The sequence below is a fragment of the Ascaphus truei genome, chromosome 3 (genome assembly GCF_040206685.1).
Source record: "Ascaphus truei isolate aAscTru1 chromosome 3, aAscTru1.hap1, whole genome shotgun sequence".
In the NCBI taxonomy this organism is placed as follows: domain Eukaryota; kingdom Metazoa; phylum Chordata; class Amphibia; order Anura; family Ascaphidae; genus Ascaphus; species Ascaphus truei.
In genome coordinates, this window is record NC_134485.1 from 427946960 (window position 1) to 427972665 (window position 25706).

A 25706-nucleotide genomic window follows, 5' to 3' on the forward strand; every position below is an offset into this window, starting at 1 on the left:
GGTGTGTGTCTGTGTGTCTGTGTGTGTGTGTGTGTATCTAATAATACTTGGGAGGGGAGGGGGGGTTCCGGATCAGAGAAATTTGTGAGAATTATTTTGTAGCCTTTTTTCATTGAATTGGAAATAAAGTTGTCGCCGTCCCCCGTCTCCCTGTGTGCGGCCGTCTCCTCACATCCCCCATACAGACGTTGCACAGATCTTTTGTTACCTGTCTAATTGTACTTTTTTCTTGGTTGTGAGATGGTCTCCTCTGTGCACCTTTTCACCATTACGTGCGCCTCTCTCCCAGTCCTGTTTTGGAATGTGTGAAACCTTCCTTGGGCCGCGTCCATAGTAGAACGCGCTAGCTTCCGCCCTCAGGCGTCCCGGCGTCTCGCTTGGAATTCAAACTTGTTTGTATTGCGAAGCGCCGCTCTCCCTGTAGCGCGAGCACAATGCGCATATGCATTGGCGTCAGAGTGTTTGTTTTGGCGTGAGCTACGTAGCTCGCGCTGTATCCTGCACTATGGGCGCGGCCTTAGAAGGTACAGTATAACCCCTGCTGTGTGTTCTGTTTGTATTCCATAGCAGAGGAGGGGCCACAACTCCAGTCCTCAGGGGCCCCCAACAGGTCTGGTTTTCAGGATACGCCAGCTTCAGCATGGGTGGCTCAATCAGTTGCAGCTTCAGCACAGGTGGCTCAGTCTTCGATTGAGCTACCTGTGCTAAAGCAGGAATATCCTGAAAACCTGACCTGTTGGTGGCCCTTTGAGGACTGGAGTTGTGCCCACCCCTGCTAGAGTGGCTTCATTGCCACAGGGAGGCACCTAATGTTGGACCCAGGACTTGGATACAGTCATTGCAAAGTTTGTGTGTTGCAATGCAACCCCAGGCAGCAGACAATACAGTGCACTGCAGTGTTGCCCATGCAATGTGTGTGTACATATACCTATACCTTATTGGGAGACAGGCGCAGGGCAGGTATGCTGTGTAAATATGTTGTAAAGTTGTTTATACCAAGGAAAATGGGGTGAAATGTATACTTTTTTTCACTGGTTGCATTGGGAGCCGGAGGTTTCGGGCTGTCCTGTTATTGTAGGGGGGTGGCTTTGACTTTCAAATCTTTTTTTATAAAGGTGCTTTGGAACTTGCAAAAATTTGCGTTATGATTTGATTCAGATTTTCGATTTTTAATTTAATGTATCACTGTAATAATTATTTGTAAAGATTTTAACATATTTTATTAATAAAATAAAGAGATCTCATGCAGCTTGTTTGCTTACTTTGTGTACGCTGTAATGTTGTCCATAATCTGACCCCCACAAATGCCATCGTTGTTTTAATGCACTTTGACCAGTGGAACCTCCGCTGCTGGAGAGCACGGAACCCTGCACGGAACCCTGCACCCAATACAGGTTCAATCCTATAGGCCCAAACGGAGCCAATAAGAGTAATATGGTTAATAGGCTGAAGAAGCAATACCACACTATCCCTGCAAGCTCAGATCCCAAACCCACCACACCATGTATATTTGTGTCAAAAGGGAGTGTTACGGGGATTGTGATCTCCTGTAATATAACAAAAGACAGAGACCCCCCCCAATAATACACCAATACGGCAAATTATATAGTTAAATATTATCTGTTTTTCACATAAGTAAGGGTCATTTAGTTAAATTATTTGGGCAAAGCAGTGTAAGCCTCCTGCCCCTTCTGCAGGTCCTAGCAATATACAGGCATACCCCGGTTTAAGTACACTCACTTTAAGTACACTCGCGAGTAAGTACATCTCGCTCAATAGGCAAACGGCAGCTCGCGCATGCGCCTGTCAGCACGTCCTGAACAGCAATACCGGCTCCCTACCTGTACCGAAGCTGTGCGCAAGCGGGGAGACTATAGAGCCTGTTACACATGCGTTATTTACATCAGTTATGCACGTATATGACGATTGCCGTACAGTTCATGCATCGATAAGTGGAGAAAATGCAGTGCTTCACTTTAAGCACATTTTCACTTTACATACTGTACATGCTCCGGTCCCATTGCGTACGTTAATGCGGGGTATGCCTGTATGTAACTGTTCCCTTCACCAGCTCTAATGGAGGGAGGAATGTCTCAATAGACTAATTCTCAGGTGCATGATGAGCCCTGCATACCGTGACATGGTTGCAGAACGTCTAATGGTTTGGCCAAATAATTTAAATGACCCTTATCTACTTATCTGTTTTTCTTATAAGTATATAACTATATAATTTGTCATGTTGGATGGAGAATTTGGGGCTTTTTGTCCCCAATGCTGCATCCACATTAGCTCACAATCCCAGTCGCATTACTTTTGACACAAATAGTTTGGGGGTTAGTGACCCTCCCTCCCAGGTTTTAAGCTCCCCCATCCTACCTTTATAAATAGCCGGTCTTGTTATGCACCTGTGAATGACCGGTCTATTGAAACATTTATTCCGTAATTAGAGGTGGTGGAGAGAATGTTTACAGGTGGTAATGTAAGGCTAGGTCCCCGCTGCAGCGCCCACTATGGCGTGCGCTGCAGGGACAAGAGCCGCCCCTCAATGAGGCCGGGCCCGCTGCCAGGGTTGATTTTTCTGAAGACAGAAAAACGGTGTTCAGATCTGGCGACAGAGAGCTGGCCACGCCCCCGGCGGTTCAGCCAATGAGGGTGAACCTGCTGAGTGACATCATAGCCACACCCCCCACTACGCCCCTGTTATGCCCCATTTCCCCCTGAAGCTCTACACAGACCGGGGAATAGAGCTGCACGTGCGTCAGCCTGGCAGGTGTGCGTACAGTGCCAACACCGGGGACTAAGCCTAAGGCTGCATCCATAGAAGGACAGGCCGCGCTGAGCCGTGCGGACGCTCCGCGCTGAGCCCCTGCATCCTCAATGAGGATGCCTTGAGAGGGCTCACGCGAGCGTCCGCAGGCGTGCTGACGAGTTGGATTTTTCAGCCGAGCGCCAAGCTGTTTTTCAGCGCGCTGTCGGCTGGAAACATCCAACCAGCCTGAAGCAGCGTCAACATCACGGCGCCGTGACGTTGACGTCAGTGCGTCGCGGGCGATTGGCCCAGCGACGTCACTGCCCTGCCTCCAACCACCTCCCCCCCCGGCTCCCTTCGCGCACGCTGGCTCGCCTGCAAGTCCATGGAATCGCGCTGACTTCAGCAGGCGAGCCTCAGCGTCGGCGCGCCTCCGCTCTGCTGTACCATCTATGGCCCCGGCCTAAGACCTGCAGAGAACGGTTTACCTTGGTGGGGCTGCAGGCTTATGGTGCTTTGGCCAAAGAATGTAACTAAATGACCCTTATTATAAGAAAATCAGACTCTATTAACTGTATCATTTGACATTGGATGTAGCACGGGCGATTTTTGTCTTTTGTTGTGTAAAGATGCAAGTCCCATAACTACTTAGGAGACAATAACATTTGTTTTTGTTTTACCAGCCATCTCTTAATTCTTGTTATGTTGTAGCACTTAGGTCAGGGGAGCGCAAACTTTTGCAGCTGCGCACCTCTGCCTTTTCTCCTCTGGTGCTCGCTACCCTCCCCCCCCCCCCCCTTACCTTGATGCAGCGTCATGTGACGTGAAGCCAAGTCACGTGACTCACAGCGTCATTTACCGTGTGACACGTCACATGACCCTGCCACGTTGCCATGGACATGAGTGACGCCGGCAGACTCAACGTAAGTTTTTAGAGTTGCGGAGGCCTCACGCGATTCCCCCGGCATTTCATTTAAATTCCTCGGGGAAGAGCGCGGGGCCTCTGCAACCGCCTGCGCCCCCCCAGACAAATCCAGTGCCCCCCCACTTTGTGCACCGCTGACTTAGGTCATTTGTAGTTAGTTGAGAGAGGATCAGTAGAGTTGAAAAGGAAATAAAGGTTTTGATTCAATGGTCATGTTTATCGCATTGCGGGGTGTACAGAAACGTTTGCATTAGGTGGAGATTTTAGTTTGGTACAAGACGCCATCTTGGTTAGGATGGCCTCTAATTATAAAATGGCGACTCGGCTTCGGCAACAAACCTAGGTCTTTGATGTGTGCACCATCTTCTTGCTAAAGATCATACAGCGCACGCCCATGCAAATAAGTTTACTTTATAAAAGGAACTTCCATTTTCTATGAAGTAAAATTTGGCTGCGATTGAAAATATTTCTCTGACATTTGATTTATTTTAAATGTCATCTTTAAAGCAGCCGTCCAAGCTGCCGTTATTTATTTTTTCCTTCCCTTTAATATGTGCATCAATACAATCCACACAATGATAAGTATTTAGCTAAGTTTCTGATCAATCCGTTCTCCTGTGATCGATCAGCGAAGATTCGGCTCAGGGGTTCACTAAATGGCTGTCAGTGCCGCAGAAGGGGACCAAAGATGCAAAGTTCTGTGGGGAAGATCATGTGACCAGGCAGTCACTAGATACAATTGGTGCACTGCTAGAGAGAGGGCAGGGCTCAAAAAGAGGTGTGCCAGAGCCGGTTTTAGAAAAGGAAGGGGATGGGACATTGTAAATGGTTGCTATAGAAACAAAAATTGCTTGTTACATTATAATACATTAAAAATGTAATTCAGAGTTCTTTTTGTAAAAAAAAAAAAGGCTACAAGTACAGAACTGATTTATTAAAAAACACAGTATGTAGGATATTGCTTAGTCTGCAGCTTTACACTGGACATTTCCCTCCATACTAAGCTTCTGTATTTTAATATGGACCTACATATGCCAATAAAAACAAACACACAATCCCCAGCTTTTTTTGGACGGCTGCTAAAGCAGTACTAAGTGGGGGGGGGTTCCTTTATTTCAAATGTAGCACAGAGGTTAAGACTATTTAGAAATGCGCCACGAGCTAACAAAACCGTTCTCTGAATTTCTCCTTAAGAAAATAGTTAAATATTTAGCATAAAATGAATCTTCTCTAACCTGAGAGAAACAATCTATTTCTGCATGCTCTGCTCTCACAACACTTGCACCAAAGTAGATCAAATATGTGGTAGGAAAGTCAGCTTTTTGTGGGTTCAATCTTCCACTCGGCCTAATACCCGTGGTGTCCACCAGCGCTGTAACATGGAGCGACCCCACTTCTGATATACCAGCTTACTGTAGTATTGGCAAATAAATGCATTCTACAAAATATGGCTCACGCTCCATAATCCCACAATATCGCAACACATTATTTTCATTTTTATTGACAGATATTACGTTTTAGCATCTATTCGTGTATGATAATATGGTAGGAAGTTTATTGGTACAAACAAAAGGTTTATTCGTTGCATCGATTATGCTCCACATAAAAGGATATAGTTTCTTTAGACAATGAGTGTCAAATAATAGTTGCATTTGGTATTCTTCCCTAGACAGCTCTCACCACTAGCCTAGGGAGGTTCTGGACTTGGTACCCTTAGCACCGGGTCTGCATGGTATTCGCTGTCCCTGCATTTGGATTTGCCTCCTTCCCACAAGCACCCGTTGTAGAGATACTTCCATGATCCGGGATACGTATCCTGTCACTCCTTATCCCAAGGCACCAGAAGGTGCTCGCATTTAGAACTGGTCAGTATGGGCCAATCCTGCGGTGCTCTGGAACCCCTTTATGTAAAAGGACTCCCTCCGGTGTACCGTGCATCCTCCTTTTTCAGGGCAGACGACTAACCTCGGACCATTGCTATGGGCTATGAGTAGAAGGGGCATGTTTTGGAACTATAAAGCAATAATGGTGACCAGACATCCTTAAACATATATAGCTCTACACAAACATGACACTATATACAGTGAGGTCCCCCATCTAAAATCTCCTGGGGACCTGAATCTTTCCACCCCCACTATATATGGCATGACTGGTCACCATGCGTACATCGGGAGGGGCCCTGGACCTTCAGAGACTTGCAGTGAGCCTACACACGCTACATTGTGTCGGGGAAAACAAAACCGGAAGTGATGTCCCGGTGACTCCGTGGGACGCTGGCGAGGCACGAGAAGCTGGGGAAGGTGGACGTGCTGTCGCAGACTTACCTGATTCGCAGGTGGTGAGACTGTGATATGTCTTTGGTGCCGATTGTATAATTTTCCTGGTTTTAATGCTTTGAAAGAATGTGCACCGTGTGAGTCCGATTCTAAACCCCTTTTATAGGTAAAGATTTTTCTAATTTGATCTGCGCTATTGTGTCCAATTGTCTCTTCCTCTGAGGTACCCTTCCTACATGAAATGCTCCCATACAAAGGAAGAAAATAGCCACAGTTTGGGATTTGCCCATTTTATTCTACAGCAATGTGAGTAGGCACTGTACAAGACACCTGTGTTATTCATTATTTAAAAGGACATATACACTACAGTTTTTCTCTATGGTGTTCTCCCTTGCTTCCCCTGGATTTTGAAGACCTATTGGATTATACCCAGACAGCACCTAACAGGAGGGCATGGCTAGGTTTTTGCCTAGTCACCGTGACTCCCACACACCACCACCATTCTCAGTGCCAGGAAGACTAGCAACTCATCCAACGCCAGAAGGGTTAATAATGATTTTTATTTGTGGAAAATGGGTGCTAAATATTTAGGTAAAAAAAAACAAAAAAACTGCCCCTCTGGTTTAAATGCTGCGGCATATCCCTGTTCCTGTCCCAGTCTATAGAAGCCATCATTGTTTTGTGTATCGGTTAAAGGAGCTGCCGGGAAAGCATGCCGTGTCCATTTTCTGCCGCCTGGTTCTCTTGCTCTTTGTCACACCTGCTCCCATACTTACTGTGGTGCATCCCTTATATATCTGCCGGCTGGTGATGGCCAGCACGTTACTGGGTAACCGCACTCACGCTTGGGCCTTTATATTATTTACACTGTGCAGGCGTCTTCCCTGTGCCACGAAGTGACTTCAAATCACCTGTGGGGCTGTGCTGTTTTCTAGCGCAGGAAGAGGTCTTCACTGCATGTTTAATATGGTTTAATATTGATGGCTTAGTCCATCAATACAAGTGAAAAATGGTTGGTAAGAGCAGCAGAGATCCTCATCAACAATGTATGGCAGCGTTGTTCAACAGGGGTTCCTAGGAGCCCATGGGTTCCCCGGGAACCCCTAAAAGGTTCCTGCAATTTTCAGGTAATTTGAAAACTACCAAATACAGAAGAATTTACAATGCATCTGATCTCAGACGCGCTATTAGAGAGGGTTGGGGTTCCTTACAATGTATCTGATCTCAGACGCGCTATTAGAGAGGGTTGGGGTTCCTTACAATGCATCTGATCTCAGGCGCGCTATTAGAGAGGGTTGGGGTTCCTTACAATGCATCTGATCACGGCGCGCTATTAGAGAGGGTTGGGGTTCCTTACAATGCATCTGATCTCAGACGCGCTATTAGAGAGGGTTGGGGTTCCTTACAATGCCTCTGATCACAGGCGCGCTATTAGAGAGGGTTGGGGTTCCTTACAATGCAGCTGATCTCAGACACGCTATTAGAGAGGGTTGGGGTTCCTTATAATGCAGCTGATCTCAGGCGCGCTATTAGAGAGGGTTGGGGTTCCCGACTGAGCCTCTGATTGAGCCACCTGTGCTGAAGCAGGGACTGATTGAACCACCTGTGCTGAAGCAGGGACTGATTGAGCCATCTGTGCTGAAGCAAGGATATCCTGAAAACCTGTTGAGGCGGAGGTGGGCTTGGGGCCTGGAGTTGAACACCCCTGCTTTACATCGCTGACAAAATAAAGGCATTTGATTAATTATGATGGATGTTACTAATTCCTCCACTGTCCCATGGATCAGGAATGTCCAAAATTGGCTAATTTGTGCCCCAAATACAAATACTTTGGAATATTTTTTTGTATCCCAGTTGCAGATTATTCCCTGAGAAATTCTCCAACGGTTTTCCATTCCGGATAATCATTTAGGAGTCTGAAGACTCCTTAAAATGTAAGAAGTCACTAATGTTCACTAAAATGAGTCACTAAGGGAAGTAGGACATATTGTATATTCCATGGGATCTGGTTGGGTGGGGGTCTAAGTTAGAATAACCTTTTCAGTGCAACAAATGATGTAATTAAAATACAGGTTTTACCTGACTGACCCAAGGATGGACCAAAATAAGCCTGAACACGCCTCCCAAGTTCATCGACTGGAAACATTGTTGCTATGAAAACATCGCAGCAAAACATATGATAGAATGGACACACTTTGCTCATTTGCATGCCATTACCCAGAATCCCTGGCTGCAGTTGAAGCACTGCATGCTAAGAGATAATGGGGAAGGGCAGGGTTGCAGAACTGTCTTAGACTTGTGAATGTGCGCACACGCGAGATTTTTATTTGCGGCAAAAAATAAAACAAACAAAAAGCAGCGTTTAGGCGACTCTCTAGCACAGGGGGTCTCAAACTCCGTCCTCAAGGGCCAGCCACCAACAGACCAGGTGTTATGGATATCCCTGCTTCAGCACAGGTGGCTCAATCTGTGGCTCAGTGAAAGACTGAGCCACCTGTGCTGAAGCAGGGATATCCGTAAAAGCTGGCCTGTTGGGGGCCATTGAGGACGGAGTTTGAGACCCCTGCTCTAGTGGTTGCACGTGACGTGCTAAAACACACTAAACCGCTGTTGCGTGCCAAGCGCAGTCATCCCGATAAACGAGAGACGCCGAGGGGGACGCAATCTCCTCTCTCCTTATAACGCAGACACGCGTGAAACTGTCCCGACTCGTTGCGAGAACCAAAACGGTCAAACCTCGCAAACATACCATTTTGGCCACAAAACAATGTATGCAAGATCTTTTCCATGCCAGAGGGGACTGTTATTCGCGTTTCACCAGCCACACGCCCACCCATCCACCAGCCACACGCCCACCCATCCACCAGCCACACGCCCACCCATCCACCAGCCACACGCCCACCCATTCACCAGCCACACGCCCACCGATCCACCAGCCACACGCCCACCCATCCACCAGCCACACGCCCACCCATTCACCAGCCACACGCCCACCCATTCACCAGCCACACGCCCACCCATCCACCAGCCACACGCCCACCCATTCACCAGCCACACGCCCACCCATTCACCAGCCACACGCCCACCCATCCACCAGCCACACGCCCACCCATCCACCAGCCACACGCCCACCCATCCACCAGCCACACGCCCACCCATTCACCAGCCACACGCCGACCCATCCACCAGCCACACGCCCACCCATCCACCAGCCACACGCCCACCCATTCACCAGCCACACGCCCACCCATTCACCAGCCACACCCACCCATCCACCAGCCACACGCCCACCCATTCACCAGCCACACGCCCACCCATCCACCAGCCACACGCCCACCCATCCACCAGCCACACGCCCACCCATTCACCAGCCACACGCCCACCCATCCACCAGCCACACGCCCACCCATCCACCAGCCACACGCCCACCCATCCACCAGCCACACGCCCACCCATTCACCAGCCACACGCCCACCCATCCACCAGCCACACGCCCACCCATCCACCAGCCACACGCCCACCCATTCACCAGCCACACGCCCACCCATTCACCAGCCACACGCCCACCCATCCACCAGCCACACGCCCACCCATTCGCCAGCCACACGCCCACCCATTCGCCAGCCACACGCCCACCCATTCGCCAGCCACACGCCCACCCATTCACCAGCCACACGCCCACCCATCCACCAGCCACACGCCCACCCATCCACCAGCCACACGCCCACCCATCCACCAGCCACACGCCCACCCATTCACCAGCCACACCCACCCATCCACCAGCCACACACCCACCCATTCACCAGCCACACGCCCACCCATTCACCAGCCACACACCCACCCTTTCACCAGCCACACGCCCACCCATTCACCAGCCACACCCACCCATCCACCAGCCACACACCCACCCATTCACCAGCCACACGCCCACCCATCCACCAGCCACACGCCCACCCATCCACCAGCCACACGCCCACCCATTCACCAGCCACACGCCCACCCATCCACCAGCCACACGCCCACCCATCCACCAGCCACACGCCCACCCATCCACCAGCCACACGCCCACCCATTCACCAGCCACACGCCCACCCATCCACCAGCCACACGCCCACCCATCCACCAGCCACACGCCCACCCATTCACCAGCCACACGCCCACCCATTCACCAGCCACACGCCCACCCATCCACCAGCCACACGCCCACCCATTCGCCAGCCACACGCCCACCCATTCACCAGCCACACGCCCACCCATCCACCAGCCACACGCCCACCCATCCACCAGCCACACGCCCACCCATCCACCAGCCACACGCCCACCCATTCACCAGCCACACCCACCCATCCACCAGCCACACGCCCACCCATCCACCAGCCACACGCCCACCCATTCTCCAGTCACGAACTTAGCCAGGTTTTCTATTTCGGAGAAATATTTATGTAAAAAAAAACACAACATTTAAAAAAAATAACCACCAGTTTCTTTGCAAAAAATGAGGACAAAGAAGCTGTATGCGCTTATATATATATAGGCGCATACAGCTTCTTTATAATATATATCTAATGTGCTTTCTACATTCATCATTATACATTTCCCAGCTACTATTTTGGACATTATTTTAAAATGGTGTTACCGCGAGAGCGGCTGCAATCATTGTCTGAGAACGGCTGTGTACCGTGGTCTCGTTCCCAAAGCCCAGAGGAGGGTTCCTTGTGGGCCTGAAATGCTGGTGGATTTGTAGGCTGCAGACCCACACCCTGTAACGGCGCTTCTTAGTCAGGTCTTGCTGAAGGCCTTGCTGTCACTTCTGCACCTATACTCTGTACTATATGACCTGTGCTGAAGCAGGAATATCCTGAAAATCTGAGCAGCCCTGCTCTAGGGCAGCTCAACTCCACTTCTCAAGCCCCTCCGCCCACCCCCCTCCACACCCCCAACAGGTCAGGTTTTTTAGGATAAGACTGAGCCTCTGAGCTACCTGTGCTGAAGCAGGGACTGATTGAGCCACCTGCGCTGAAGCAGGGATATCCTAAAAACCTGACCGGCCGGTGGCCCTTGAGGACTGGAGTTGGCCACCCCCTGCCCTAGGGCGTTTACCATTATACGCCAAAGGAGCCATTTTCTGACGAAATCCCCATTGACTTCAATGGGACATTCCGGACGCAAACAGCCGTGGCGGCGCCTGCGGATGACGTACAATAAGCCCCAAAGCGGGAATGTGTGGCAGCGAGAGTTATCAACACCAAAGCACTTACATATACCAATTACCATAACAACGGGGTGACAGGAACAGCAGCTTCCGAAAGCCTCGCAGGTTCACCGCTTCTCGGTAACAAAGGTAGCCGGGGAAACGGGCAGAACGTGGCGAGGTTCGGGCGGCGGTGACTGCAGTCTGCATTACTGACATGTATATACACAAATAAATTAATGAGTGCTTCAGCCCCCGCCCAACTCCACATCACGGAAACAGGTGCAGCCAGTCCAGGGGTTCAACCCCGGCCGCGGGGTGGCAGTGCGTTAGAGGGAAGGGCGCTTTGGGGTTTTAATGGTGCCGTCCCTCTCAAATCATTTCTATTTCAGAGAGATACTGATGGGAACTAATGGGAATTCTCTAAAAAAAAAGGCTTCGTGGCACATTAATAACTCTGCCTCGGAGCGCTGTTACATCCCAACGTGTCCATGATGGTGGTGCCGCCAACGTCCGTGACATGAGATGTTCGGCTTCCAGTCCCATGTCAGAAACACTCCACGTTATGTCCTGGAATTACAGAGCCAACCTCAAACATGGGAGAGAAGGCGTTACCTGGCTGAGAGCTTTCACTGTAGCACAAGCCCAGTGCATGTGGGTTTGATCATGTAACGGGCCTGCAGCCCAATGCAGAGGAGTTGCTAGCCCCTCCGGCAGGAACGGGTTTAAAGAACGGCATACAAAAGTGGTCTTGGAACAAGGGTGGGCCAACTTCAGTCCTCAAGGGCCACCAACAGGTCAGGTTTAAAGGATATCGTTGACTGAGCCACCCTGTGCTGTGAAGATGGGAGGATTTCGGGCTGAACAACAGAGAAGCCATGTTGTCTGTATTCACACTAACTGTGTGCACCTAAATAGCTCGCACAGAAGTTCCAGTTTCCTGGTCATCTAGAAGTAGCAAAGCCATTAATACAGGAGGCCACAGAATGTAAGGACTGGAAATATTGAGGCACAACTTGTTATAGACAGGAATGGGGTACAGTGGGGCCCTCTGTGGTATCTACACACACAGGGTTACCGAGAGGTTAAAAACAAGGGCTTTATTATTATCATTATTACTAGGGAGTTTGTCAGAATAGCGATTGGTGGTACAGAATGAGTAGACATATCACAAGGATGTGTGGAGATACACTGCAGGGCGACACTGTTCTCCCACGAATGGCTAAGACTGGACATAACAGTTAAAGATGAAAATATGTTTTCTTGCTGCCTATTAATATTATTGGCTCTGGTTGATCGTGAAACAGATACAAGTTACAAGAAGGTATAAAAGTGTTTCATCCTGTGCGTATCGAACTACTACAGAACTGGAACGGATACCCTCGTGACTAGTTCTCTGCTTATAACTAAGAAATGCCTGTGCAAGACTTATATAGATGGCTTTGTACTGTATCTGTCTCTGAAGAAAGGAATACTGGAACAAAAGAATTTGATCCGTGGACTTATTGACTAAGGTAGAGAGATACCTATTTTCATGCTGAAGCAGGGATACCCTTAAACCCTGACCTGTTGGTGGCCCTTGACGCCTGGAGTTAGCCACCCTGCCCTAGAACATCACGCAAATTGTCTCCATGTTACAGCTAGATGACCAGCCTTGCAGGTAGGTGGCACTGGGTTATCTCCTATGTCGGTCTTCTTCTAGGCAGCATGTAACTGTATGGTTTGTTCAGCAGTAGTCTGGTGGGCTAAGGAGAGGACAGAACGTCCTCTCCTGCCGTTGGCACACACATCCTCCCCTTTTCTTCTTCCGCTCAACAGAAGGGTATCGTCTTATAGCAGCTGCCCCCTGGCACACGGGCTTCTCTTGGTGGCAGAGATACATAGATGAAGAGAGGGAGACCTCCGGTCGCAGGGAGAACATTCCCCGGTCTCTTAAAACACCGGGATCTTATCTCTGCGCACAACGTCCAGGTCGTCATCCAGCGTGAGGAGGACCTGGGAAGTAAAAACGCACATGGGTTTCTAGGGATACACAGGGAGCCCGGTGGAGTGTAGAAGCTCCCACATGTCTGGGGTGAGGGAGTGGTGCAATGACAAGAAGAGCACTCAAGGGTCTCGCCATGACCCTACACAGGCTCCACAGACCTTTTCACATGGGCAGATTCTGAGAATGAAAACGCACAAGAACACACTGGGGGTCTACCTATCCACGTCTCCCGGCTGCAAAACGGGGTCAAAATCAGTGCAAGAAAACAACACCAGATTATCAATGGAAAGGAATCCCAAGGAAAGAACATGGATTTTCCCCTTTGATAAATCTGTTTTCCCCACACGTTTTGGAGCCGGGAGACTATAGCAAACACCTGGCATTGAGCACTCACCAGGAAGGAGAAGAACATGGCGGTGGCAGACAGGAAGTGCCAGATATCATGGTCATCAAAGAAGCTCATGAGGCTGCACTCGCGGTTCTTCTCCCGGGATTCGGCGGGTGTTTCCTGCGGGTAGATAAGAGAGGAGAACTGTGAGTACCCAGGCTGGTATACAGGGAAACCCATATAGAACGTGGAGCCTTTGTCTCCCGTTGCAACATATACAGATGTAGTCAGCTTCACTCGGCGTCGCTGTGTGTCGTCCATTACTTCCGAACGGAACCACCTGCAACGACGATTCCCCTCCCCCGGGGGAAGGTGCGGATGGGATCCCCGCGACTTCCGCCCGGCAGAAATAAAGAGGAGTCTGGCTGCATCTATGTTGGGTTTCCAATACTGTAAACACATACAGGCACATACAACATAGTCTGGTATTTGTATCCAAAGCTGCATTGTAACGGAGTTATACAAGACAAACCCGCCATACCCTTCCGCAGATTTCAATCCCAGAGAGATATTAGGATGAAAAGTAGATGTAAGGGGAGATTTGCAAACAGCATTAAATGTTGAAATCCTCAAAGCACCCACTGCTCTGTCCCGCCGGGCTCCCTGGGGCTCAGATGTAGAGAGGAAAGAGAAACAGCAGCCAGGAGTGGCCCTGGCAGTGCGCTGCTGTTTCTCTTTTCTCTCTACATTGGATTTTCCCATCAGCGGCTGGACACGCCATCAGGGACTCTTGGAGGCTCAGGAGTGTGTAAGCAATCAACTTTATTTTCTACAGTGGATTATATGTGCGCCACACCAGTTTTAATTTAGTTTGACTCCAATGAGTTAACAAGTGGATTTATTTTTCACTTGTTGGTTCACTTCAGGAGACACTTTATTATTAACTGACTGGTCTGTTATTCCTGCTATTCCTCAAACCCACTCCTCAATAGAGCATCACTCCAGAGCCTGTACTATATTTAAGGACATATATATTCCGGACACTTTCTGAGCACCCACATCTCCATATCTACGTGTCCCTGGGACTCCGTGAGATTTAACAGACAGGTCTCCTTCCTCATGCAAATAAGAGTCCTCCTTGGATTTCTGATTAACTTTATTATGAACACGAAATAGAAATGAATAGAAACTTTGGGGGTGGTGGAAAAACCGAGCTACCCCAGGGAGAGCAGTTTGGGGGACACCATTAGCAATGGCTGCCAGCTGAAAAGGACTAATGCAACAGTCCCACACCAGGAAATAAGGCAGGGCTGTACCAAGTGCTAGGGATGTAGGAATATACCATTATCTCAGGGACCAGAGGAGGGGGTTGCTAGGGCAACAGGCTGAAATGACAACCGGGAACTACCACGGTGACAAGAACAAGGGCAAATGTGATGGCAGCCACAGGAGAAACAACACACATACAGGCGACAAAACAGCGACCGGTTGTAATATGTCGAGATACACAATAAGGTTAGAAGAGTAGAAAAGGGACAGATATCCTTCAAGGTACAAAAAAATAAATGAAAAAAAACCCCTCTCCAAAACCTTACACCGTGATTCCACTGGCGACACTTCCATTCTGAGCGCACCCGGGACAATGAGAATGGACGGGTTATTATCTTTTAGCTTCCAAATGCCTTTTATATACATATAAAGGAGCACAGAGGTCTCCCCATAAGCATGTACCAAACAGACGACGTGCCTACACATCTTACACCGTGAAGAGAGTTCTCCCTCTGCCCCGGCCTCGTGCACAAAGTTCTTACCTCCCAGCTGCTGAGGCTCTGGAAGAAGAAGTACAGCGCCGCACCCCAGACCACGGCCGTCGCGATGATGCAGAACAGGGGGAGCGGCTGGATCCTCTCCGAGTTGCGAAGCTGCACATTGGAAACACAGTCAGCGGATTGACACTTGACATACAGTATGTGTGCAGAGCATCACTCTGGGACTGGAGCATGACAGAGCTAACCCCCCCCCCCCCTGCAGAGTATTGCACCGACAGCAGTTGTGGTCACCTAGCCACTGGTAGAAACGTGAGCTAAACCTGAAGCTCGGTGCCACGGCCTTTCGAGCTTGTAGGCCGGGTTTGAATCCCCACGTCTGTCCTTCTTTTGACATTGGGATAAATTACTCAATGTATACCAGGGGAACTAGAATTAGATTGCAAGCTCTATGGGGCAGTGCCTCCAATTCTACATAAAGTGCAGCGTACCCTGTCGGCGATATATAAGAAAAACGATTATTCAGTTATATATATAACTAGAGGGGTTAACCCTCTCTCTGCCAGAGGGGATTGACAAGGCATTGCAAGGAAATATGCTGGTAACAAAAGTATTTCAGTATCAGCCACTCCAAAGTGATCCTTCAAAAGGGGTAACACCAACATCACAAGATTAGGAAAATAGATCTCCTTTGATCGCTGCTTAAAAATGTGCTCTACGGAAATACTGATGCTGGACACACTTAAAAATGTCCCGCGTTTGTTTTCTCAATTGCCATTAGAAATGTCCGAATGTTAGACTTTAATATGCTGCCTATAACCAGCAGATCAAAGGGCTCTGATCGCAAGACGCCTCGATCCCTCGTTCCCGCAGAGCAGGTGTACAGGTTACCGGGGTCGGAGAAGATGAGATGGGCAGAAAAAACAGGTGGGAAAACGGACGCCTCTGGCGTACATATCAACACAGGCGTCCTGCTGAAGCACGGCGCGGCCCACACATTACCTTCATGATGATATAGAAGGCCAGGTAGAGCAGCAAGTTACAAATAAAGATGCCCAGTAAGTAGGAGGCAAAGTCTTTAGGACGGTGCACGAGCCCGAAGATCGCGCTGAAAAACAGAGCGTGGACCAGTGAGAGGGGACTCCGTGTAACGGGGAAACACACAGCACAATGTCTGGCATGGCAATCTTACGCCATTATCAGCGCTCAACTCTAAGGAGTGCAGGACCGTGGGAGGTGAAGGGCATCACACACTGATACAACAGGTCAGGGGTGGCCAACTACCGTCCTTACCCACACAACGTCACACAGACACACTGTCACACACACACTGTCACACAGACACACACACTGTCACACAGACACACACACTGTCACCCTGACACACAGATACACACACACACTGTCAAACTGTCACCAGGGTTGCCACCTTCTACTGAATGTCAACCCGGAGGGGAAAAAAATCCCTTACTTGATGTGGCGGAGTTTCCCGGCATTCTGCTGCAATTACCCCTCCAACTGCAGTGAACGTGGCTGCGTGGCTGCATGGCTGCATGGCTGCATGGCTGCATGGCGTGACGCTGCGCAGCCACGTTCACTGCAGTTGGAGGAGCAATTTCAGGAAAATAACGGAGAATGCCGGAGACGCCACTGCACCACACCGCGCCGCCACCCGGTGATTGACAACGGCAACCCGTAGCCCGGAGGTAAGTGCCCCAAACCCGGAGTCTCCAGGTCAAACCCGGAGAGGTAGCAACCCTGAGTCTGTCACACACACTGTCACACACACTGTCACACACACACACTGCCACACACACACACTGTCACACACACTGTCACACACACTGTCACACACACACTGTCACACACACACTGCCACACACACACACACACTGCCACACACACACACTGTCACACACACACTGTCACACACACTATCACACACACTATCACACACACTGTCACACACACACTGTCACACACACACTGTCACACACACACACTGTCACACACACACTATCACACACACACTGTCACACACACACTGCCACACACACACTGTCACACACACTATCACACACACACACTGCCACACACACACACTGTCACACACACACTGTCACACACACACTGCCACACACACACACTGTCACACACACACACTGTCACACACACACTGTCACACACACACTGCCACACACACACACTGCCACACACACACACTGTCACACACACACTGTCACACACACACTGTCACACACACACTGTCACACACACACTGCCACACACACACTGTCACACACACTATCACACACACACACTGCCACACACACACACTGTCACACACACACTGTCACACACACACTGTCACACACACACTGTCACACACACTATCACACACACACACTGCCACACACACACACTGTCACACACACACTGCCACACACACACACTGTCACACACACACACTGTCACACACACACTGTCACACACACACTGCCACACACACACACTGCCACACACACACACTGTCACACACACACTGTCACACACACACTGTCACACACACACTGTCACACACACACTGCCACACACACACTGTCACACACACTATCACACACACACACTGCCACACACACACACTGTCACACACACACTGTCACACACACACTGTCACACACACACTGTCACACACACTATCACACACACACACACTGCCACACACACACACTGTCACACACACACTGTCACACACACACTGCCACACACACACACTGTCACACACACACACTGTCACACACACACTGTCACACACACACTGCCACACACACACACTGCCACACACACACACTGTCACACACACACTGTCACACACACACTGTCACACACACACTGTCACACACACACTGCCACACACACACTGTCACACACACTATCACACACACACTGCCACACACACACACTGTCACACACACACTGTCACACACACACTGCCACACACACACTGCCACACACACACACTGTCACACACACACTGTCACACACACTGTCACACACACACTGTCACACACACACACTGCCACACACACACTGTCACACACACACACTGTCACACACACACTGTCACACACACACTGCCACACACACACTGCCACACATACACTGTCACACACACACTGCCACACACACCCTGTCACACACACACTGCCACACACACCCTGTCACACACACACTGTCACACACACACACTGCCACACACACACTGTCACACACACACACTGTCACACACACACTGTCACACACACACACTGCCACACACACACACACACTGTCACACACACACTGTCACACACACACGCTGTCACACACACACTGTCACACACACACTGCCACACACACACTGTCACACACACACACTGCCACACACACACTGTCACACACACACTGCCACACACACACTGTCACACACACACACTGCCACACACACACTGTCACACACACACTGTCACACACACACTGCCACACACACCCTGTCACACACACACTGTCACACACACACACTGCCACACACACACTGTCACACACACACTGCCACACACACACTGCCACACATACACTGTCACACACACACTGCCACACACACACTGTCACACACACACTGCCACACACACACTGCCACACACACACTGTCACACACACACTGCCACACACACACTGTCACACACACACTGTCACACACACACTGCCACACACACACTGTCACACACAAGGAACGCACGCTTTCTAAGTCAAACTTTTTTGCATTTTGTCAATGAAATTGTATTTTGATTTTTAATTAAAACATCACCAACACAAATACAATTTCTGTGACAAAACACAAAGAAGTTGCACACACACAGTTTTTTATTAGATATAGATGTATCTAGCAGATGACGGGGAGTGTCCTGGGACCAGCTGCATGTTTCCCGGCTCTGAGGCTGCCAGCTCGTCCTCCCTGTAGTTACAACAATGTTGCTATTCCTGCAGTTCCCTTAGCGTACCCCAGTTGCCTTGGCAACCTCTCACTGCTCAAAACTTTGTTGGTTTAGACCTCTCCCCCTGCCTGTCTCTGTTTAGTAGTATGCCCCATTTGCTTGTTCCTGTCTGTACAGGTAAGGTTACTGAATTTCAAATCAGCAGACCCGCAGTGAGTAGGCTCACCTCCCGCTGCTCCCCTAGGAAAGGATTCCTTCTCACCTCCCGCTGCTCCCCTAGGAAAGGATTCCTTCTCACCTCCCGCTGCTCCCCTAGGAAAGGATTCCTTCTCACCTCCCGCTCCTCCCCTAGGAAAGGATTCCTTCTCACCTCCCGCTGCTCCCCTAGGAAAGGATTCCTTCTCACCTCCCACTGCTCCCCTAGGAAAGGATTCCTTCTCACCTCCCGCTGCTCCCCTAGGAAAGGATTCCTTCTCACCTCCCGCTGCTCCCCTAGGAAAGGATTCCTCTCACCTCCCACTGCTCCCCTAGGAAAGGATTCCCTCTCACCTCCCACTGCTCCCCTAGGAAAGGATTCCTTCTCACCTCCCGCTGCTCCCCTAGGAAAGGATTCCTTCTCACCTCCCGCTGCTCCCCTAGGAAAGGATTCCTTCTCACCTCCCGCTGCTCCCCTAGGAAAGGATTCCTTCTCACCTCCCGCTGCTCCCCTAGGAAAGGATTCCTTCTCACCTCCCGCTGCTCCCCTAGGAAAGGATTCCTTCTCACCTCCCACTGCTCCCCTAGGAAAGGATTCCTTCTCACCTCCCACTGCTCCCCTAGGAAAGGATTCCTTCTCACCTCCCACTGCTCCCATAGGAAAGGATTCCCTTTCACCTCCCACTGCTCCCCTAGGAAAGGATTCCTCTCACCTCCCACTGCTCCCCTAGGAAAGGATTTCTTCTCACCTCCCACTGCTCCCCATGGAAAGGATTCCTTCTCACCTCCCACTGCTCCCCTAGGAAAGGATTCCTTCTCACCTCCCGCTGCTCCCCTGGGAAAGGATTCCTTCTCACCTCCCGCTGCTCCCCTAGGAAAGGATTCCTTCTCACCTCCAGCTGCTCCCCTAGGAAAGGATTCCTTCTCACCTCCCACTGCTCCCCTAGGAAAGGATTCCCTCTCACCTCCCACTGCTCCCCTAGGAAAGGATTCCTCTCACCTCCCACTGCTCCCCTAGGAAAGGATTCCTTCTCACCTCCCACTGCTCCCCTAGGAAAGGATTCCTTCTCACCTCCCACTGCTCCCCATGGAAAGGATTCCTTCTCACCCCCCGCTGCTCCCCTAAGAAAGGATTCCTCTCACCTCCCGCTGCTCCCCTAGGAAAGGATTCCTTCTCACCTCCCGCTGCTCCCCTAGGAAAGGATTCCTTCTCACCTTCCACTGCTCCCCTAGGAAAGGATTCCTTCTCACCTCCCACTGCTCCCCTAGGAAAGGATTCCTTCTCACCTCCCGCTGCTTCCCTAGGAAAGAATTCCTTCTCACCCCCCGCTGCTCCCCTAAGAAAGGATTCCTCTCACCTCCCGCTGCTCCCCTAGGAAAGGATTCCTTCTCACCTCCCACTGCTCCCCATGGAAAGGATTCCTTCTCACCTCCCGCTGCTTCCCTAGGAAAGGATTCCTTCTCACCCCCCGCTGCTCCCCTAAGAAAGGATTCCTCTCACCTCCCGCTGCTCCCCTAGGAAAGGATTCCTTCTCACCTCCCGCTGCTCCCCTAGGAAAGGATTCCTTCTCACCTCCTGCTGCTCCCCTAGGAAAGGATTCCTCTCACCTCCCACTGCTCCCCTGGGAAAGGATTCCTCTCACCTCCCACTGCTCCCCTAGGAAAGGATACCTTCTCACCTCCCGCTGCTCCCCTAGGAAAGGATTCCTTCTCACCTCCCGCTGCTCCCCTAGGAAAGGATTCCTTCTCACCTCCCACTGCTCCCCTAGGAAAGGATTCCTTCTCACCTCCCACTGCTCCCCTAGGAAAGGATTCCTTCTCACCTCCCACTGCTCCCCTAGGAAAGGATTCCCTCTCACCTCCCACTGCTCCCCTAGGAAAGGATTCCTTCTCACCTCCCACTGCTCCCCTAGGAAAGGATTCCTTCTCACCTCCCACTGCTCCCCTAAGAAAGGATTCCTTCTCACCTCCCACTGCTCCCCTAGGAAAGGATTCCTTCTCACCTCCCACTGCTCCCCTAGGAAAGGATTCCTTCTCACCTCCCACTGCTCCCCTAGGAAAGGATTCCCTCTCACCTCCCACTGCTCCCCTAGGAAAGGATTCCTTCTCACCTCCCACTGCTCCCCTAGGAAAGGATTCCTTCTCACCTCCCACTGCTCCCCTAGGAAAGGATTCCTTCTCACCTCCCACTGCTCCCCTAGGAAAGGATTCCTCTCACCTCCCACTGCTCCCCTAGGAAAGGATTCCTTCTCACCTCCCACTGCTCCCCTAGGAAAGGATTCCTTCTCACCTCCCACTGCTCCCCTAGGAAAGGATTCCTCTCACCTCCCACTGCTCCCCTAGGAAAGGATTCCTTCTCACCTCCCACTGCTCCCCTGGGAAAGGATTCCTTCTCACCTCCCACTGCTCCCCTAGGAAAGGATTCCTTCTCACCTCCCACTGCTCCCCTAGGAAAGGATTCCTTCTCACCTCCCACTGCTCCCCTAGGAAAGGATTCCTTCTCACCTCCCGCTGCTCCCCTAGGAAAGGATTCCTCTCACCTCCCACTGCTCCCCTAGGAAAGGATTCCTCTCACCTCCCACTGCTCCCCTAGGAAAGGATTCCTTCTCACCTCCCACTGCTCCCCTAGGAAAGGATTCCTCTCACTGCTCCCCTAGGAAAGGATTCCTTCTCACCTCCCACTGCTCCCCTAGGAAAGGATTCCTCTCACCTCCCACTGCTCCCCTAGGAAAGGATTCCTCTCACCTTCTCCCCACAAGTGTAACCTGACGGCTATTTTTATACCCTCTGTACCCCCACCTTCCAATAAAAGTGATAAGAAAATAGAAGGACACACACTGATTTACACACACACACACACACACACACACACACACACACACACACACACACACACACACACACACACACACACACACACACACACACACACACACACACACACACACACACACACCTTGGAACATAAACCGTCCCAGTGACTGGACACACATGTGGGAAAATAAAACAGATAGTAGCACTGTTGATTGGGTGAGACGATGGCTGTGGGTTTTTTTTCAGGGGTCAGGCATTGGCAGTTGTAGGAGCCGTCTTTGTCATTTCCTTCGGGATATGCGGTTTACAGGAGGAATGACTTAACATTATGTTATTGTCCTACGAAGATCGCAGGCTAAGGCTTATTGAGAAGTGCCACGTCTGCAATCCCAGCTCACATACTGACTTTTACCATCTCTGGTATCAGAATCCAATGGGATCTCACAAACACAAGTCCAAACCTTGACCCCTGAAATGCTATTTTTGTTGGTCCCGCAACAAACAAATCTCCGTGATCGGGATTCTCGTTTGTTCACATCTCTGAGATGGTTCTGGTTCTGCAGAAGTAATGTGGATACTCACATGGACCAGTTGACGAGGTTCCCTGCGATTAGGAGGACCATCCTGTCCTGAGAAGAGATAAGAGACACAGGATGCTATATACAGCTGCTCAGATTCTCGCCCGCCACGAGAACGGCAATTATTTTCAACAAGCAGAAAACAACGCTATAGCGTGTCAACAATGACATCATCAAGGTAACAGTACGGGTTAATATTCATAGTAAAATGTTAATTATTATTCAATGAAAAAAGGACAATGGGGCTTGGTTATGGTACGCAAAGAACGCACAGACACTACACATATATCTTGAGAAAGGTCCTTGAGAGGACAGAAACGTTTATCCTGTTCAATTAAAACCTCTTTTCTATATCTATTGGTCCTGAGAGTGCCAATTTTTCTACATTTATATATATTATTAACTTCCAGTGGACCCAGGCAGGTTTTTCCCACTGAGTGCCGCTTTAAGTCAGACGCGAGGACCAAGTTCTCAGAATAGAACGCAGCGGTCGCTGTTGGGTATTCTCCCCGAAAAGAGTACCCGGAAGCTCGGGACGAGGTCAGGGTAAGCCTTCCGAAGCAGGCTCCCTGCACCTATTTGAGGCTAGTTTTCGACCCCCAGTAAGTGTGTATTTCGTCTGTATTTTATTCCACCACCTTGTTTTGCCTATTGGGTGATCCCAGAAGGTAAAAAGGTGTTAAGAGTGCCGGTCTCCCGGGCCAGGCTTTTTTTTTCTGGTATTTCCAAAATACGCACACAGCGTGTATGTTCCAGCCTAGGGCTGAAAGTGAAAGGGTTAACCCACCTGGATAATGCTGACCTTACACCACCTACCATGTACATAGGGCGGTTGCACTGCTGTATACAGTCAGTGTACAGCACCTGGCCGATCCGACGAAAGATCCCAAAGTCTGTAGGGAGAGCAGAACGGGTAAGTTACTCACAGAGAGTAAGCACAGCGAGCCCGGCGCAGTCTGAGACGTGAACACGATGACTGATGGAGGAACTCACTAACTGACATCCAGCACTGACTCTCCCCTTCACACAGTGCATGTACTCTGCAGCCATTAACATAGTGTTCAGGCTAATGTTGGCGAAGCACAAATGCTTGTTTCTTGCCATTAAAAAGTCTGCCCCAGACAGCGGCCAGATGCTCTATAGCGGCAGCCTGGAAACAGATTAAGGCCCCCTCGAGAACCACAGTAGTGAGAAGGGTTAATGAGGTCATGGCTATGGAGAAGCTTGCGGCCATGCGCCAAACGAAAATGCCCCAGTTCTGGAACACATGGGACCCCTGGATCGAGAGATAAACCCCCAAAAATTCAAAGCACCTAGGTCTAGCAGCCACCCCCAAACAATTGGAGAGCTACACGGGGACACCTCTGGGCAAGCCCACATACCCCTCTCTCCCCCCTTTCCCCCCCCCTCCCATGTTTGTCTCCTCCCCACCCCCCATCTCTTCCACTTAGGCCTTGGACATAGTAAGCGCTTAGGTGCTGCTGCTCGCTCTCGCTTGCTGCCGCTCGCTCTACCAGGAGCTTTTTGCTGTCCTTGCAGAGGAGACAGCAAGCGCTTGGGAGGCGGGTATCACTGTGTGTGTGTCACTTGGTAGCCGTCAGTGTGTGTGTATGTGTCACTTTGAAGTGGTCTGTGTGTTTGTGTGTCACTGGGGAACGTGTGTGTGTGTGTGTGTGTGTGTGTGTGTGTGTGTGTGTGTGTGTGTGTGTGTGTGTGTGTGTGTGTATTATATAATATTTTAAAAATTAAAAAAAAAGACATGTGAGAAATTATTTATTAACATTGTGCAACTTTGATAAATATATTCGCGCACGCACACACATCACACATCACACACCACAGACACACACACACATACACACACACATACACATGCACACACACATACATACACACATGCACACACACATACACATGCACACATACACATGCACACATACACATGCACACACACATGCACACACACATGCACACACACACACATGCACACACGCACACATACACACACGCACACACATACATGCACACACATGCACACACGCACACATACACACACACACACACGCACACACATGCACACACACATACATACACACATGCACACACACACACACACACACATGCACGCACACATACACACACGCACACACATGCACACACACATACATGCACACACACGCACACACGCACACATACACGCACACACATGCACACACATGCACACACACACACGCACACACATGCACACACACATACATGCACACACACATACATGCACACACATGCACACACACACATACATGCACACACACACACACACACACACACACACACACACACACATACATGCACACACATACATGCACACACACACAGACACAGACACACACACATATATATATACATACACACACACACACACACACACACATATATATACATACACACACACACACACCACCTTGCTACCACCACTGCTCCGGGACACAACCCCTTCCTCCCCCGCCCCCCACCCCCACGGGGGCCGCACAACCCCCCTCCATTTCGAGCACGGGCAGGGAGGAAGCTACGGTGATCGGCAGAAGGGGACACCTCACCCGCCCCCCCCCCCCCACTGGCGGCACAAGCCCCCTCCATCTCCCGCAGGCTGACAGCACCGCACATCAACACGCACACGCACATCAACACACACACACACACATCAACACGCACACACACACACACACACACTCTCCGCTGGCGCCAGACCCCGTTGACATTTCCCTGCTCTCCTTCCATTGGTTGCTGAGGCGTCACGTGAGCGGAGTCAGCGCGTGATTTTAAAATTTCACTGTCGGCTCTGTTCAAGCGCGCCTCAGCAAGCAAGGGAAAGCATGCGCGAGCCCCTACTAAAGCCGCTTTAATTGCGGCTGTAGGGGCTCAG

General features: G+C 50.4%; 1 protein-coding gene and 1 long non-coding RNA gene across 4 annotated transcripts in view; both read right to left on the reverse strand.

Annotated features, from left to right (window-relative positions):
* Positions 1–6224: 6224 nt before the first annotated feature.
* LOC142490492 (uncharacterized) lies at positions 6225–8837 on the reverse strand. Its single transcript, XR_012800086.1, has 2 exons — positions 7554–8837; positions 6225–7523 (listed from the first exon to the last, which is right to left on the reverse strand). It is a non-coding gene; the product is annotated as an uncharacterized LOC142490492 (long non-coding RNA).
* A 1503-nt stretch (positions 8838–10340) lies between these two features.
* The window catches only part of SIDT1 (SID1 transmembrane family member 1), a 119459-nt gene continuing 104093 nt past the window's right edge, over positions 10341–25706 (reverse strand). For 2 of the 3 annotated variants that reach the window (XM_075592854.1, XM_075592856.1), the window contains 6 exons: positions 23600–23676; positions 22788–22834; positions 16225–16330; positions 15268–15378; positions 13523–13636; positions 10341–13136 (listed from right to left, as the gene is read on the reverse strand). In XM_075592854.1, coding sequence (XP_075448969.1) covers positions 13074–13136; positions 13523–13636; positions 15268–15378; positions 16225–16330; positions 22788–22834; positions 23600–23676 — 518 coding nt within the window. In that variant the 3' untranslated portion in view covers positions 10341–13073. The remainder of the gene's footprint in view (positions 13137–13522; positions 13637–15267; positions 15379–16224; positions 16331–22787; positions 22835–23599; positions 23677–25706) is intronic. The other variant, XM_075592855.1, reaches the window with a different exon arrangement.